The sequence below is a fragment of the Phasianus colchicus genome, chromosome 3, assembly GCF_987193195.1.
Source record: "Phasianus colchicus chromosome 3, bPhaCol1.hap1.1, whole genome shotgun sequence".
NCBI classification, from domain to species: domain Eukaryota; kingdom Metazoa; phylum Chordata; class Aves; order Galliformes; family Phasianidae; genus Phasianus; species Phasianus colchicus.
In genome coordinates, this window is record NC_143438.1 from 47,124,615 (window position 1) to 47,143,130 (window position 18,516).

The window sequence follows — 18,516 nt, forward strand, 5'->3', positions numbered from 1 at the left end:
TGGTCTGCTGTGGTTATCAGGTTTTCTGATTCTGACTTGGTGAACATTAACTCCAAGTGGGTTTCCAGTCTTTTTTTTTTTTTTTTCTTTACCTTTGCAATAGCATACATGAAACAGCTGCGGGCTGGTCTCAAGCTCATAATTTCTTTTACTGTGTTCATGAAAACGTCTGCTGAATGTTGTTTACAAGTGTAAAGTGCAGACATCTCAAGGTCAAGTGCTTAAAAATTAAATAGATTAGTGCAGCGTAGAAGGCACCATTGGAAAGGACAACATCCCAGCCACCCATGAATTTCCTTTTCCTGCTTGCTTATCTGAATGTTAAACCACATCTCACTTAGGGAATTTGGGTACAATTCCCACCCTTTGAACCAGCTGCTAGAGGCAGAGAAGTGTCAGGATTAGCTAGACGTTTTAGGGGTTTGAAGTGGTTGAAGAGTCATTACCATCTCTCTCACAAGCACCGCATTACTGAAGTACAAACTCAAACTTCCAGATCAATTTTCCTATGCCGGAAATGGTAGTACATACTTTTCTCTGATTTCCATAAAGCACTTAACTGCTCACAGCTCTGTGTGTGTTCCTTCCTACAGTTTCAGGGCCAAAATCCCTCCTGCAAATCCAACTATTTTGATGTCTTCAGACACCACCAAGTTGCATCTCCCTATTTCTTTCCATAGAGAATGTTTAAGAATATAGCTAAAAACAATTCTGTAAAAGGAATAAGGACAACTTTAGTGCAAAATTACTCAAATTACGCAATTTTCCTTGTACCATTTCTGCCACTTCAATCATAGCTCAGACAAGTTTATGCATAGTTCCTCTATAGTCACGTTCATCAATGCAGACACCTTCAGATGACTTCAATATTCAGCTAACAGTAAATTACAAGACGCTATCACATACAAAAGAAGAATATAGAAAAAAATCTAAAGGAATCATGCTTAATATTTTTCATATGGATAAATTATACAACTTTTTAAAAGAAGTTTTTAAAGCCAGGACTTTGCTCACAGAATGGATTTCAGCTGGGGAGCTGCAGACTTCCAGGGCTGTGCCAGGATTTAACAGTGTAACAGCACCAAACACAATTATATTCTTGGAAAAGGTTCTGACAAAACAAAAGCAAAACGTAACTTTCTGGTAGAGAGCACATCCAAAAAATAATTTGCAGTTCTACATAATTAATGACATAGGATTGGGAGCTACTGAATAAGTCTGTATTTATATCTGCAGTTCTTTCAATCAAGTTGCTCACTTATTCACATCAGGGATTACGAAATATACTCAGAATAGGAAAAGAGACAACGTCAATATAAAATTCCTTCTTCACACAACTGGACAGATTTTAACAATATTTTATACCCATATTTTATCTCATAGATGTGAATCTACACAGTTATGTAAGGAAGCAGTTTAGTCAAACATTCAGAAAAGATCCTTAAGTCTCTTAAAGAACTTTGCCCCACTTTAATGCCTGCAAATGTTGGAACATAACTAAAAAGATAATAACACATTAAGTCTTCCTTCAGTTGATTTCTGCTATTCAAGTAAGTGTTAATAGTCACAATAATTTTTACAAGTGTCTCACAGGTGGCATATTTTTCCTTATATGATTAAAACTTGTACCATCAGCATTTATTGTACCTCAATAACACACCCATGAGGATCCTCAGCTAAAGAAGATGATCATATGCTTTTGTTCAATTAAGTCAAATAATATTAATGAGGTCATTCTTCTAGAAATTTGAATTTTAGAAAGTATGAACAGAGTGATTTCAACAGTCTCATTTTTCCCTGTAAGAAAGAAAATAAGAACAGCTGGGTTTTTAGGAGTCTTTCCATAACATTAATTTTAGCAACCAATGCCAACGACCTTCGCCATGAATTCAACACGGTGGTCAAATGAGACAACACATTCAGAACAGTAATGCACATCTCCATTTTTACTAACTAAATACTTCATAGTTGAACTGAAGTTGTACAGTGCAACAGTAATGTTCAACGTCTCTTCCTCTTTGAGAGAAAAGTATTTTATTAGGAAAACGCTTTAATTAAAAATACATGTTTGCTTCAAAAGCTAGACATTTTGACTATGGAATGAGCTGTAATTTTCTCATGGTGCTAAACCACAGAAGGAAGCAGTTAGCACTGATATTTGGAATGTCACCTAACAGCGATAAAACAAATCAGAAACATTTGGACGAAATTGGTGGGAAAACATATGGCTCAGTTCTGTAACTAGATATTAACATTCAACCTTTAGGGAAATGCAAGGAGATAACTGCCACCACATCCTCACTGTGAGCAAGGGACTGCAGAATCAGCATGTTTTTATATAAGCAGTGTATAAAATGTTTATTCTGAGCACAAAACATCAAGGTCAGTCCAGAATTCTGTAGTCATTGGAACAGGTCCCATAACTTCAGAGGCCTGCAAATCGTGGTCTTATTGAATATAAGATAGCTAATCTTCATTACTTAATGCTTTCACTGAATGTAGATCCACTCTTTCTAAATGATCTAGTATGCTCTGGCACGTCCCAGTCATCCAAATCTCCAATATACTTCAATGGGGGTGCTGGAGTAGCACACACAACTCCTCCTCACACATCACTCACCTGTAAGATAACGTGAAATGCAATCACATTTTGAAAAAGTATTTCTTTATTTTGCAGGGCTTCAGCTGAAAATATACCTAAATTGTCCATTCCTCCCACACAGCTACTGAGCTAATATTAGTTAAACCCACATCCTCTATTTCCCAACAGTCTAGACCTACTTGTAGCCCCTACAAACAGTGACAGAAATTCCAGTTCCAGTGAAACCAAGCAGATGTTTAGTCATTGTCACTAACAGTGACACTAACTTCAGGTGCCTACAGTGTATGGATTGGCACTAGCTACATGTAGTGCCACTAAGGGAACAGAACAGCAGCTGAGTCTAAACAGGGCAGCATCTCATCCTGAAGTCCTATTTCTATATGATTAATCAAATAGCATGCTGGACGCTACTGGCGTACACTTGAGTCACCATAACTGCAGATATCTAAGTTTCTATACTCATATATATATAATCTCTGCAGGGCAAAGAAGTGAAGTTAGGGTGAACTGAATCCCATCTCTGCATTTTGTTCATTTATAACCTTGCAGCAGTGGCAGCTGCTAATCTACACAGCAGCAGTGGCAGCTATCTTCAGCCCTAGCCCACAGATGAGCTTAATTTAAGAAGAATATGCTTTTACATGGAATTTGTCCTAAGGCATTTAGAGCAACTGGTGAAAAGACGTTTTGACAGGAGCAGATTAACTTAAAAGTCTAGGTGCTAAAAATCTATTTAAAATACAATAAACCCAAAAATGGTTATTGATTTTGATCTGGCATTTAGAGACACTAAGTTATTTCTTACAGACTTATAAAAGTCTCATCTTTACCCCTGTTTTCTTCCTTTAGTGGTCAGTTTTGCTTACCAAGATTGCTATAAAGAACGATGAGACAAGTGATTTCAGGAGCTGAAGTTGGAGCCTTTTCCACCAGCCCTGTGCCTGGCCCAGCTGCAGCCATCTCAGCCAAAGTTCTCCAAAGGCCATGGTCAGGTCTTTATGTAAGACCTTTGAGTGAAGTCTCTGTCCCTTCACACCACATGAGAAGCACAACGGGAGCGTTTGCCTCAAGTCTGGAAGAAATGTGAGCGGGCTGGAATGTGGCACAGGTGACCTGGATCCCTCCCTCCCATTCTATTCCCAGCACATCAGCACCACATATAGACAAAAGTTGCTTTCTTCTACCTCTAAAGAATACCATCCCATCATCTGCTGGTGACAGGGAAGGAGCAGAGAACCACCCTGTCAAAATCAGCTCACTACAACCTAATCTTTCACATGGTTCTCTTAAGTACTGAGCATTGATTCAATATATTCAAAAGAATTTTACAAGAAAACTTTGCTGCTTTTTTTTTTTTTAAACATAAGAGATGCAAAAGACCACAGGTCTTTTAGTGAGATACGTCTCACAGTGAGATATGTATACATACAAGGAGAGACAGAGATTGGAATATATGTCAGTCACCAAGGACTTTATTTTTAATAAGCTGACCACTAAACTCCAGTTCAAAATTACCAAAACCTAAGTTTCAGGTGTAGATTTTAATATTCTTAATGTTACTGAATTACTACCTCTGAAAACTAGGCAGGCATCATCTATGAGCAGAGAAACAAATATATAGGATGCATTTAAGGAACTTGTAGGTAATGTTTAAAGCGCAGCTTTGTTCTTGAGATCTGTACTTCTTACATGATTACTTCCTTCAATTTTGTCACAAGATAAACATATGCCAGTCAAACACATGCTGATAGACCAACAATAAGCTACTAAAAACCTGATGCAGCTGTAGAGGCCCCTGTTCATTGCAGGGGAGTTGGACAAGATGGCCTTTAAGAGTCCCTCTCAAATCTAATGACTCTACAAAAACAAAACAAAAGAAATACTAAGTAAAATGGGATATTAGAGCCCAAGAACCCAGAAGAGTCTTGTAGGACAGCACTGTGCAGAAGTCCAACAGTAACAGAACAGAAAGGGATGCAGCAACAGCTCCCATGCTTACAACACCTTCACCTGCTCCTGCCTGCAGCGGGGACCGAGCTTCTCACCTTACACCAGTGCAAAGGCCAAGTGAAAATGCAGAGTACTGCTTCTGAGAAAGCTCCCTGAGAAACAACAGCTCCAGCAGTGTCCCTTTTGCTTCCACTGCCCAAGACACAAACTTATTTTTAAGTGTGAGCTACTGCTAATAGATTAAAACATACAAATTGAATATATAGAATGGATAACCAACGTTGTTATGAACACAAGAGCCAGTCTGTGGGATTAGCTGAGATCACAACCTTCAGAACAAAACACAGTCCTGCTCTGAGAGCTGATACTTTACCAAGGTACCAGGTCAAAGTGAACTGGAGGGAAGAGGAAAGATGAGAACTGAAAGCAAGGAGGTCAAATGACCTTAGAACTGTGGGAAGAGGGGGAGGAATAATCAGCAGTGCCTAAAACTGGAACTGCTCACTTTCTAATGATGCAAAATATTTCTTTCTGGTTTTTTTTTGTTTTGTTTTTTTGCTTTTGTTTTTGTTTTCCAGGGGGTGATTTATGACAAAATAGACCTTAAGTGGGTCTCCCAAAAATTAACAATCTGTTATTCTGGAGACAGAAGAGGCCCCAGTCCTGTAGGTCATATACTTCTCAAACCAGAAGAACACAAAGAAGTATAATTATTTACGTTAATGTGAACTGAGGAACAGTTTGTGGCTTTCTGAATTACAGCAACAAACTATGAATAATGTATGAAATTAAAATCCCCTGTCCAATTCACAGAGAAGAAATTCATTGTTGCACTGAATGCGTAGAGATGCACAGTTTCAAGCTCAGGGAGATTGCCAGGAAAGTTTACCATGCTCAGCAGGCTCTCAAAGATTATCAAACAAGCACTCCAGGAAACTGAAGTATGCTCTGAAGTTGTTTAAGTTTCCTTACTGTTTTCAATGCAGAATCCCTTAGGCTAAACTCCCTGTGCAGTCAGCTAGCTGGAGCCTGTACAAAGAAATTCTGCTCCATACAAAATACCTAAGGAGAAAAAAAAAAAAATAAAAATCCCTAAAGATTTTTCTAGATATTTCAAGGGGAAACATGAAATAGCCCTCAACTTCTTGTGCATCCTGGAAGTTTTTCTGATGAGATATGCACTGCTAGAAGCCAGAGGCACGCACAGCGTCTGATCCTGTACTGACTTGTATGTCTTAGGCTTGATTCTGCCCGGTGCTGAGTGCTCTGACACTGCTTCATTTTCATCAACTGAGCGTTCTCAGAGAAAGCAACACTGGGACTGTTCAAGAATTGAAAACTACATGTGGATTTACTACATGTTCCTAGACGAGGACTGGTGTGCTCCACCCAGGACGCTTTGAGGTTGCCAGAGAACGATAAATCAATACAGCCATCTGAACCGAGCTGGAAGTCTGACATCCTGTGTGCCAGCAGGAAAATTTCCACTTCTCAAAATATTTTTATTAATAAGTGCTGTATATTGGTTATTTAAAGCCGAGTGTAACTAATCAGTATAGTCATCTATCCTGACATTTACGATTACAGAAAACCAGCAGCAACAGTCTCTAAAGTTACTTCAGTCTTTTTGCCTTAAGTCTGCCCCTTGGCAGCGATTGAACTTTGCTTTGGGAGCAGGCTTGTTTAAGGTTATTTAATACAAGAAGTTGGAAAATATTGCTCAATGAGAGATTTGGAAAGGTTTGCTAATTTAGCTATTGATTCATTTATAACTTTCTTGGCAGTTTTCTAAGTATGTGCAACCTACTGGAGTAATTGGGTTGCTTATTACATGTTGATCATTAGTGTTAAGATAAGACGCTCACACTAAATCAGGAAATTCACTCCCCACAAGCTAAAGACAGGTGACCTGACTCATTATTCACTTGAGCACACACTTATCTATGTGCACATGCACAGAATTAATGGGGACTGTTATCTGAATTGGGGGATCTGATAAACATCCTTTCTTCAAGTTCCTGGGCAACATGACAACTTTAAAGCTAGCTCTGCTGTTAGCTGGGGGCCACGGGGGCAATTACGTGATCTCCAGGGGTTCCTCCCAGTCTAAGTTTTTCTGTTTGATTTACTGCCTCATACTCTCCAGCTCTCTATGGGCAGGGACATCCTGCTTGCCAGTTCTGGAGCAACAATGAAAAACCAGAAAGCACTCACTTGTTCACCTCACAGGCTGGCTTATTATAAATTTAACTTTATTAGTGAAAGCAAATTTGCCCCAAAATGCTGGACCAGAAGCTGGAGCATCTAAGGTATTGTCAATCCTATAAAAACATTCCACACTGAAGCAGCTACATTGACCAGAGGATGTCCAACAGTCAGAATCTGGTCAGAATCAGAGAATCATTAAGGTTGGAAAAGACATCTAAGACATGTAGTCCAACTGTCCACCTACCACCGATACTGACCACTAATCATGTCCCTTAAAGTCCTGCCCAGGCTCCCTGCTCCTCCAGCCCTCTACACACAGGGCATTACAGCAGATCCACAGCCCTCAAGAGTTTGCAGAATCTAGTTAAGGAGATTGTACAATTTGCTTTTCAGCTAATTAAATTTCTAAACGACTCATGAGAAAGCCAGGAAAGGAAATTTGCAGCACAGTAAGTGGGGAGAGGTCGGTTATTTATGAAACAATGCTAAATTTCAAACATAAAAGTTCTCTTTGGTGCGTAAAAAGACTAATATTTTCATATAAGTATCTTTCATGCCTGTGACCCATTAATAACAAAGTTTCTCTCTCCTTCACCAGTCACACTTCTAAATAAAATAAATCAGGAGTCCCCAAACTTCAAAGAGAACATACTTCAAAGGGCAATTCTGCTTCTTTGTACTCCCCCTCTTCCTATCTCTTAGGCGGCCACACTAACTCACATTTATCCCTGACACCTTAATCGACCAAAGTATCCCCTAACTGTTCAGTAAGGAAACATATTACTTAGCCCAAGTATCTATAAAACATTTGAACAATGAAATCTAATTATTTCCTGAGTTTCTACTTAACATTTTAGGAGTAGACTGATATTTGAATGGACATAAAGGGCTCATGCATGTATGTAACTTTTTGGCTTAATCACAAAAGCTTTCTATTTGTACTGAAACAAAAAGTCTGATGACTATAATTCATATCTGCAACACCTAACACTCCCATATATGAAGAACACTTGGAACTCAGGAGCACACTGTATGCTTAAGGCAGTGAAATAATCACAGTGCCTTAAATTCACAGAACTATTTAAGTACTTGCTGTGCATAACCAAGGCTGTGCTGAAACACCAGAAGGGCTCTTCAACTAATCCACTGAGTGACCAAAAAGCAACCCAGCTCAACTACTAATAAAACCCATACATCTTTGATACAGTCAAATTCTTTGTTTGATTCGGATCTCCCTGTACCCAATGTCTGTAACAGAATGAGGTCTCAGATAAACCAAGAGTATCTGAAGGAGACTACACAGGGACTGTTGTTTATTCCAATGAATCTCTACTATTTAGTTAATTTTTAACTTCTCTATGCCCACATATAAAGGAAAAAAAAGAGAATAACTCCAGAAAAATCCTCACAGCCATTTCTTTGTTTCTTTTATAGCTTTTTCCTGTCCTATTCTATTTGCTAGCTAGGCACTGAGCTAGCAAACATATATAAACACATTTTGTTATGCAAACCACTATTCCTTCTCAATTAAACAATACTTTCCACCTGAAGGAAGTTATTCCTGGGCACAGTGGTGTGCAGGATTTGAACAATGTATTTCAAACACATTGGATTAGTTATTTTCTTCCTCTGCTGCTAAGAAAACAAGCATACCAGCAACAGACAGAAAAATAAGTCACTGCCTATGAGAAGATCATTTTGTACACAATAAAATTTCAAGACTTTGATAGGATCTGCTTAAAGGACATTCCAGCTGCTTTCCGTGTTCACTGGCTGCTGCTACAATAGGTACTTAGGATATTTTATGTTAAGAATGAGGAATTAGATAGCAGTTGCTACTCAGGGTATGAATAAAACTACACTTACGTTCACCAAAAAGTCAAATTCAGGAAACAAAGGCTTACACAAGTATTTAATTCCATTCTCAAAGAACAGAAAAGTTCCATGAGATTGGCCACAGCAGGCAAGCACAAACGTCTGTTTAGCCACTATTTGTATCTCTGACAGCAGCCATTTCTTGACACGTAGGAAAAGCTGAAGGACAGGCAGTGCAATTTCTTAGAACTACAGTGTAATTTGGAAGGGGATGTGACTTCTGAAGGTCATCCGGTTCGGTCCCCAACTGGAGCAGGGCTTCCCCTTCTGACTCCTGCCAAAGCTGCCACCAGTTCAACCAGTTTGTGGTTCAGGAATTTCCTAAGCTAGAAGCAATGCCTTTGCGCTTTCTTCATCATCTACTAGCAGATGGTCCAAGAAAATGCTAATTCACCACCTCTGAAATTCCTTACTTCCACAATTGCTGATTTATGTGTTCACAGAGCTCAGCTGTAACCCTTCCTCACTCCTCCACAGCTCCACTACTGAGACTGTGCAACGGAGTGTACGTTCCATCACACAGCCTCAATCAGAAGTCCAAAGTGGCCAGTTCAATACTCCAGAGAGAAACAAGGGAAATTACACAAGATAGTGTGACTTGGCTGCCTGCTGCCTTTGTTATTTGCCTCAAATTCCTGTATTTGTATATCGCAAAAGAGAAAAGCTATTTTTCTAAACAAACAAACAAACAAAAAGCAGTGCATTCGAATGCCAAATGCCCAACATCTATTGTCCCAGGCCCCGGGAAGGCAGTGCCATCATCGTACACAGCTCACTCCAGTAGCACCAGGCACCAAGCAGTATCAGTCATGGCCTCATTTTCTCATGTCAAATTAAAACCAGTTACCCACACGTCAAAATCAAAAACAGTTAGTTATCCTAAAAGAATCCTTGCCATCAGCTCAGTCCAAGCGTAAGCCTGAGCCCCCCAAAATCTGGGAGTCTTCCCAATGACTTCTGGAGAAGGTGGGATAGTTCCACAGGGCACTCATCAGGTACAGGTTTTCAATAAGAAGTGCAAGTACTGCTGCTGTTCCACTGGGAAACTGAGGAAAGGAATTTGCTAGTGATTAGCCACAGAGCAATGCAGCTGTCTCCACTTCCTGCTCCACCTGTGAGACTACACAGCCTCAACACAGCAGGCTGAGCTCTAAGTGATGCTCACCCTGCATGCTGTGTGCTCGCAGTTAATCACAGAATCATGAAATTTGGAAAAGACCTCTAAGATCATGTCCAACCATCAGCCCATTCTCACCATACTCACTAACCACATCCCTCAGGGCCACATCTACCCCCTTCATGAACACCTCCGGTGGTGGTGACTCCACCACGTCCCTGGGCAACCTGTGCCTGACCACTGTTCCCGAGAAGAAATTTTCTCTAATATACAACCAGGACCTCCCCTGATGCATCTCCCATACCCTCTTCTCCTATTGCTGTTACCTGGGAGAAGAGGTCAACCTCCACCTTGCCACAACCTCCTTTGAGGCAGTTGTAGAGAGCAGTAAGGTCACTGCTAAGCCTCTTCTTCACCTGACTGAACCACCCCAGCTCCCTCAGCTGCTCCAGACCCTTCACAGCTTTGTCACCCTTTTCCACGATCACATGAAGCTAAACCAAACAAGCAACTTTGCGTCACACCCAGCACAAATCTCTGCGTTGGCTGCGCTCCTTGCTGGACGGGCAACTGGTGGAGGAGCTGCAAACACACTGGCTCACACTCCTGGCTCTCCCTTGCTGTTACTCACTGATCCAACTGCGCAGAGCAGCCCCAGGCCCTCCGTGTTCAGCACACAGCCCGGTACACCCGGAGCAGCACACAGGTGTGCAGCCAGCAGGTGCTGGGCTCCAGCCCGGGCCCGTGGCAGCTGCCCGCGGGTCCGGGCAGGCAGCGCGGCGCGGCGTGCCAGCACAGCTCCCCCATCCCGGTCAGTTCGCACAGCGAACGCAGCAACAGATTCAATGTGGCTCTAATTAGTTCCAGCGGCCTTATGTTTGCAATAAAATAGAGCGCTGGCTTCGGGGCGTGCTCGGGGACCGCAGGCTGGAGCAAGACGGCCGTCTCGCCCGGGCTGTGTTCGCTTTGGGGTGCAGCCCGAGCACGGCCATCGCAGCTCCGTGCCGCCAGAACCGTGCTTAGGCTTCAGAAGGACTTCGTACAACTGAGCGCTTCCCCTCCCAACGCCGCCTCCTCCTCGGCTACTTACACCGGGGTCGGTCGGCAGGGAAACTCGTTCCAGGCGCACTTGTACTGGGCCTGGACGTAGCTCTCGGTCCCGTCCAGCACCGAGCAGCTGACGTTCTTGTTCACGATGTACGCACACCAGTTCCTGCGGGCAGAAGAGACACGAGGCGTCAGCGCCGGGCAGCGGTAGAGGCGCGAGGAGCCCCGCACGTCCCGGCACCCCAACCCAGCCCAGCCCAGCCCGCCTCGGCTCACCCCACCGCCGGCAGCGGCCCCCCAAGCTGTGCGACCACCCCGCCCGGGCACGGCGCTGCCCCGCGGGTACTCACTTGCTGCGGGAGCCCGGGCGGGAGTAGCGCAGGTGCGGAGTGGCGTGGCTGAGCCCGGCGCCCAAGGCGAGGAGCAGCGGCAGCGCCCAGCCCGAGGGCGCAGCGTGCCCCGGGCACAGCTCCATGGGACGAATCCCTCTCCGCCGGCTCCCTCCGTCCGTCTGTCCGCCCGCCCCGCCGCTCTGCCCGCTCCCTCACTGACGCAAATCCCCCCCACCCTGTTTCCGCCCTCCGCGGTGGCTCCGCGCCCCTCCGGCCCCGGCGCCGCTCCCTCCACCCCCGCCCGGCCGGACCCGGCCGGCCCCGCTCGCCGCCCGCCCCCCACCGCTCCCCTCTCCCCGGCCGAGGGGGAGCGCGGCAGCGCCGAGGCGGAGGGACGGACGCCGGCCCCGCGTGGCGCCGGTCGCCATCAGCGGGGGGCCCCGCTCTCCCTTTCCGAGGGGGAACCCCGGGGACCGGCTGGGAGAGGGGCCCCGTGAGGATGGCTGCCCCGGAACCTTGGGCGCGGGGCTCCCCTTCGAGTGGGGCAGACACAGGCGTGGGAAGTTGGCGGTGCATACCTGGGAGGTGTGGGGGTCTGCTTCCACGCGTGGCCCTGCTGTCCCGCTCGAGGTGACTGTGGTGATGCTATTGGCGATCCTATGTGCAGCTAGTGGCTCATCCAGACTGGCCCAGTGCAGGTACCCTCTCCTTGCCATCTGCCTATGCCATGAGCTTCTTTGACTTCTCCCTGATTTCCAGGTTTTGTCTTGAATAAGCAGAAATAAGCTGAATAAGTTCATCCAACGCTGCACCTTCTGCCCTGGCTACTTCAGAAGAGATGGCAAGAGCTCATGGAGCAAGCAGAAAAGCAGTAACTTCCCAAGGGTCTTTTTTTCCTCATGTGCCCAGTTTTATTAAGCTCAGAATGCCATAAGAGCCAGTGAAGTCTAAATTCTTTTTGAAACCCATTGATCTTTTGGTGTCAGGGAGCTTGTATCTATAAGACAGTTTCTGCCCTTCATCCTGCAGCAAGCATCACAACACCAGGAAAACATCTTCTAAACTAACCTATATGGGTAAGAAATAACATACATTTAAAAACTACTTCAGAAATTCTCTTTTTAGACAAGTGACACCTAGTAAGCCATAAGATAAATTATTTGCTGAGCAGGGAGTGATGGTTATTGGAATTCACTTGCATTTCAGTCTGCTCCAGGCACCCTGACTGGGCCATGTGCCCTTTCCAGGCAGCCAGTGGCAGGTTCCCCTGCTCTGCAGATCACAACAAAGCTCTCCGTCCTCACCAGATCCTGTTTTTTTCTGAAGTGATCCTACCAACATTGTCGTGTGAGGTTTAGAGGCAGAGCCCATCTCTGTGCTGTGCTTGAGCAGCGTGCGGGAGGCCTGGTGCCACCATCAGGCTGTGCAGGTGATGGGAGCTCCTATCTTGCTGCAGGCCAGGCTTGTCCAGTGTTACCTTCAGCAGCAGGAGCAGCAGCCTGATGGCTTCTGCCTCCATCACTCAGACACAGCCATTGAGACTATGCAGTCAGCAATTGTTTGTTTTGCATTTTTGTTGAACCTTAGGCCAGCTCCTCACCCCAAGTTCCAGCAGGTCTGTAGGACTACGTGAAGGGTGGAGGGTAGGGACTCAGGAGTCCCTTAAGCTTTCATAACATCTTTGACAATGAGTAAAGTATTTAAAACCGCCATGATTGGACTCAGCACAGCTGAATAAAGCTGCAAGGCCGGGGAATGACAGGCTGCCCCCACCCGGGGGATGGAAGAGAAGGAGGGAACAATACTTGGGTGGAGGGCCAGGAGGCTGGGCAGCTACCATGAGGCCCATGGGAGATTTGGGAGCAATGATAACTGCTGCAGAGCATGATTGGTCCCAACCCAGTCCTTGTGCTCCAAAGCCTCCCTTGGCTACAGCCAAGCACTGGCTTTCTAGGTCTCACACGTAGGCAGAGCAGGCAACAGGGCTGGGCCCTTTCTTCTGCTCGAGGCAGTGGCCTGCTTTGAGTTGTAGGCTGGGTTGTCAAGTCAGGCCTGCCCCAACAGGCAGCTTTCGTCTGCTGGCCGTTGTCAGCCTTATCCAGCATCTTCTGTTGCCCTCATTACTTCACTTGCTCAGCTTCCAACTCTGACAGGAAAATAAGCTTTAAACACAAGGGTCAAAATTATGCTTTCAGACTGCTTTTTAGACATGGTTTCATTGGGAACCTACACTAGCACTTTCTGCCCACAGCCCTGAAGAGAATCACAACGAATCACAGATGCACAGCATCATTTCACCAGTGATAAACAGTGATGGGGCAAGCTGAGAGTACTGCAATCATTTTAATCCAACCTGTTTCACCTGAAAAAATGTCATCCTTCTGCCTTCTTTTAAGAGGGCAACACCTCACTGTGTAAGAAATTACACCTCAGGCAAACTATTAAGTAATTTACCATTCCGCTGTTTGCATTTGCAACAGCATAACATTCAGGCATCATTATTTATGCTGGCAGAAATTATTTGGAGTTTCTCCAATCTGAATAAAGCAAAGCTACAATTCAGTCCCTAAAAAGTAATAACAACAGTTCTTTCTTCCTTTTCCCCCTCATCCAGTCAGGGAACTCCTGAAGTTGGTCCTTTTCCAAAAGTGATGATCAGCGTGCAAGAGCTGTACATCATCCCACAAAGGGATTAAATAATGAAAGACTGAGGTCATGTCCATCTTGAGAATGACTCCACAGCACAAAAATTAAAAGGCTAATTTAAACAAAATGAGCATGAAACAAATGTGCTGCTATACACAAAGCACAGAGCTTATATCTTGGTGAAGGAAGATCAGGCAGATATGACCTGATTTGCCATGAGGGTTCCTTTCTGACATGCAAATTGAATAATCACGGAATCATGGAATCATTAAGGTTGGAAAGACTACTAAGTTCATCCGGTCCTACCATGGACCCATCTGCACCATGCCCACTAACCCATGTCCTTCAGTGCCACATCTACATGGCTCTTAACACCTCCAGGGACGATGACTCCACTGCTTGATTGATTAAAGGATCAGTGTTTACAGGACACTATTAGAACAGAAAGCCCCTGTAGCCTTCCCTCCCCTCTTGGTTGTGGCAAGAAATGAGCCGAGTTGCCTGTGACTTCAGGATTCTGTCCTCAGAAAAATATTTGTTTACTCGAGAACTGTGCAAGAACCTCTCTCTTCTGTTTTCTGATAGAGAGGAGTTGTCCCTTTACTGTCTGGATCAATTACTTTGTAAATATTGTGAAAGAGGACGTGGATAGTACTTGCTGCCTTCACTTTGCCATTACTGTAAAAGGATACGTGAAACTCTCTCCTTCCACTACAAAGCATGGTGTGTTTTTGAATTTGTTGAATTTAAAATAAACCATAACAGTGAAGAAGAAAATCTTGCAGCAACATTCACCACTCCTCACTGGCACAAGAGCCCTGTGAGAGCCTGAATGCTAATGCCAAGGCTGAGAGTGAAGTTTTGTGGTGGCTCGATAAGGCAGAGGATGACTTGTGCTGAGAAGTATTGAGCTGAATAGAAATGGATGAATTGGGGCAGATGTTTGGAATTGACCTCAGCGCCTATGATATTCACACTGGACCCATGATATCAGCGGATTCAACAGTATCCAGAAGAAAAATTTGGCTTTGACTGGAGAATTTTCAACTCAGGTGCACTGCAAACATGTGCTTCAAGCTCTACTAATGGCTGCATTTTTTCTATGGGTGTAACAAGTTTTATTTCAGAGTATAAGTATTAAGGTTAATATTGCTCTCAAGGAGACAGCAATGCTGAAACTTTATTTTGCTGTGCTACATCCTCTCATCTCTGAAATTCACAGAAATCCCAAGACAGACAGTTCTTACAGTACATGGAAAGCATCCTGCACTCCTCCCTCCAAATGGAGCATGTCATCTGCAAGTGCACAGAGAAGGCTACAGTGACCAGAGGGGTCAGCAACACGGGCTGCTGGAACACAGACATCACAGACATGAGTCTTTTTACATTATTTTGAAGTATATCTCCCTTTACTGTGCTGTGTGTTTTCAGCACCAGGATCAACTGCACTTCAATGCTTCGCAACGGGATGATGTTGGGAAAACAACGAGGGCCACGTGCAAGTGCCTGCCAAAGAGAGGAAAGTGCACAGAGTGGGCGGGCAGAACAAACAGCAAAAACATTATCAGGGTATTTACTGCAGAGCTCTAGAAGAGAAATGTGCCTTTAATAGTACAGTGCCTGCTCTCCTTGTTGCTACAGATTAATCCTAACATCAACATTCATAATTCAAGTCCAGGGTTGGTGTCCTTCAGTTCATCTCAGATTGTGAGGTACTTTTGTTCACTGTGATATCTTTAAAAAAATTATTCCCCGCTGCAAGAATCAGGCTTCATTGTTTTCTAGGTGTAGTCATCTCTGAAATCACACAGACACACCTCTACCTCTGAATGTTTAATGAAAATTAATGAGAAAGTGAAAAGCAAATGGCAGATGTTAATTAAATGACTATTTGCAGAGATGTTAAACTAAAAAAAAAATTCAAGCCCTAGTCAGGGTGAACAAATAAAGAGAGAGAACAGAAGATATTGGTTTACTTTTTACTGGAGAGCCAACTTGGAGGGCCATAATAGTTCCGTGGCTATGAAGACACAGAAGAATTCTGTTTCAGCACTCTTGCAGCTGTGGAGCATGCAGAGGAACAGCCCATGCCATCCTGGCTGGTGCTTGAGCCACATCTGAAGTGCTGTGTTTCCCTCCCTAGGCTCTGCTGGAGTGGTGCTGTGTGGGCTTCATGGAACAGGCTGGGGGGTGTCACAGCACACAACTGGGCAACCTGGCAACTCCATCTCTTCTTCTTTGAGTTACTTCCTTTTGGGGAAAAAATAAAAATAAAAATAAATGTTTGTGCTAGGTTTAGACAGAAAAACAAATTAGTGATTTACAGCCACACCACAAACATTGCCCAGTTGTGGCATGCATTAAGTGTTTGTATTAAAACTGGTGCTGTGGTCATAGTTATGGTTTTGTCTAAAGAATAAGATAAACAACTGCTGGTCTCTGGGAACAGCTATCTGAGCAGACCCTCAGCACACTGTTACAATCTGCTCAAGGCTTCAAGCCCAGGACAGCAGAGATCAGTATCCATTGTTCTGCATCAGGAATGGTGTTGGCGAGTCGTGAGCCACAAGTTTTTTATGCTTGAGAAATGTATCTGCTTTGTACTAAACACACATAATACTAAATATGAAGAGACATAGTGACTAAGGTCTACACTGCTTCCATAGGAAAGATAAATGCTCTCCTGTACACTCAGCATACAGTGTGAGAGGGCTGAAGCCATTGTTGCCACTGGTTTCCTACCACAGCAAGGCTGGAGCCGATGGAGGAGGAAGTAGAGCAGAAGACAACAATCATAAGGAAATTTTTTAATGTTCCACAAGATCTTCCAGTGAAAAGCCTTCTGGGTGGCTGACGTGCACAAAGGTGGATGAAGTCAAAGAGCGCTGGAAAGAAAATCAGAGGAGATCAACATTTCTTGGCAGATGATGGTAGGAGAATAGAGCAGATATGGGGAAGAGATTTCTTTTCCCTTTGTATTTGCTTACTTTTGACTTAATGAAATCGCCACGTGACTTCAGTGAAAACAGTGCACAGTGCTTTTTGGTTCTTTCCATGGCTGCGGCCACTCCAACCTACAAGTGCAAAGGGGACAGCTGGGTCCTACAATGCTACTCCTGCTGCCTGCACACAGACCCTTCAAAAACCCTACAAATAACTGAAACATACTTAAAGACAGAGTCCAAAACAGCATGCACTGTTCACTTTAGCTGTAAAGTTTCTTCCAGTCTTGTTTGCTGTGAAATCAATTAATCATCATATTTGGCTACAGATACATGTATTACTCTGGTTTGGGTATCTCACCTCTGGTGGTAGTGCAGTATTTCAGAATAAAGAAGCTCTTTCTGAAGACAAGAGGCAGAAAACCAAAAGTTGTAATTCCCAACGTCTTCCTTGCTTTCATGGAGAAAAGAACTCCAAGCCTAATAATTATCCAATTAAAAATAAATACATAAAGACTGATAGTTTTAAGGAGGCACTCTGTATGTTTCTTCTGACTCTTTTTTTTTTCTTTTCCCCCATACAAAATGAAATTTAACTCCTTTTGAACTTGCATACTGTAGAGATGATAAGGTTATAAAGGAAGTTTGGGTTTCAAAATGTTCTAACCAAACACAAAAATGCCAGGAATATTTTATGTAAGACCTCATTAGGTAAAGACCATGACTGCAAATACTTGATGACTCTCTGTAGTCACATTGTGTTTTTAAAAGAGGATTTATATAGGCTAACTCATTTTTCTGATTCAGCCATTTGGACACTGAGCAATTTTCTTCAGCTTCCCTAGTTTCTCCCAGCTTTTCCCCAGCATGGTACAACATGCTGTCCATGTCCCATGAAATCTCATTGAGGTTACAGCAAAAAGCAAAATAAAGAACAAAAACTTATTTTTATTTCTGCCTTATCTAGTCATATATTTTCCCTACGTGCTGATGGTATGTGGCTATCTTTAATCTCAAAAGCTACTGTTCAAACTGTATGCAGAACACTGTGGTGAACAAAATGACAGCTCCAGGCCTCCAGTGCCTGCAGCCAAACATAAAACTATGTTTATGTTTGATAAAACAAACATAAAACCATGGAGAGGAGAATCCCCCTTAGGGATCACCCTCATCATCCTTCCCCAAGGCAACTGTCTTCTGAGTTACTCACCCTGCTCAGTCCCTGAAGGTGCTTTCTTATGGGATGACAGCAGCAACCTCCTACAAACACAGAATGAGGCTGTAACACTTTGATGTGCAAACAGATCTACAAAATGAGCACAACTTCCTCTGCAATAGTGAGGCTACCACAACCTGATTCATAAAAATAAACACTCAGCTTCTACTCAAAGAAGTTTACATCCAGATGAGACTCAGGCAGCAAATATACTGCCTGTTTGTCAACACATCTGCAGGCTCCAGAACTGTATTGAAGTGACATCCTGTTTTAATGTCACGTGAAGTACAAAGGAAAGCATCTGGTGATCTTTTGCAGTTTGTGATTCTCTTGTTATCATTTGAGAGTCTCAAAGGAAACAGCAATTCAAAAAATGAGAGAGAAGTTAAAAAAAAAAAAAAAAGGAAAGAAGGAGATGCAGTAAAATGTGAGAGGCTGCACAACAGTGTAACTTAGGATAAGACACAGAAAGGTACTGGAGATAAGAAGGTGTGGAAAGAGGAGGTGTCAAGTGCGGCAGTGTAAGAATGGGCAGGGTCTTGCTCTGTTTATAGCTCAAACACTGTGAAATGTTATTCTCA

At 43.7% G+C, this 18,516-nt stretch overlaps 1 protein-coding gene and 1 long non-coding RNA gene across 2 annotated transcripts in view; both read right to left on the minus strand.

Moving 5' to 3' along the window:
* Nucleotides 1–11,329, minus strand: part of EMILIN2 (elastin microfibril interfacer 2) — a 30,372-nt gene extending 19,043 nt beyond the window's left edge. Inside the window, exons 1-2 of the mRNA XM_031588915.2 lie at nt 11,150–11,329; nt 10,843–10,965 (exon numbers count right to left, since the gene is read on the minus strand). Coding sequence (XP_031444775.2) covers nt 10,843–10,965; nt 11,150–11,274 — 248 coding nt within the window. The 5' untranslated portion in view covers nt 11,275–11,329. The remainder of the gene's footprint in view (nt 1–10,842; nt 10,966–11,149) is intronic.
* Nucleotides 11,330–14,951: 3,622 nt separating this feature from the next.
* Nucleotides 14,952–17,997, minus strand: LOC149918557 (uncharacterized). The gene is made up of 4 exons (XR_016465568.1): nt 17,930–17,997; nt 16,765–16,851; nt 16,520–16,662; nt 14,952–16,027 (listed from the first exon to the last, which is right to left on the minus strand). It is a non-coding gene; the product is annotated as an uncharacterized LOC149918557 (long non-coding RNA).
* Between the last annotated feature and the right edge of the window lie 519 nt (nt 17,998–18,516).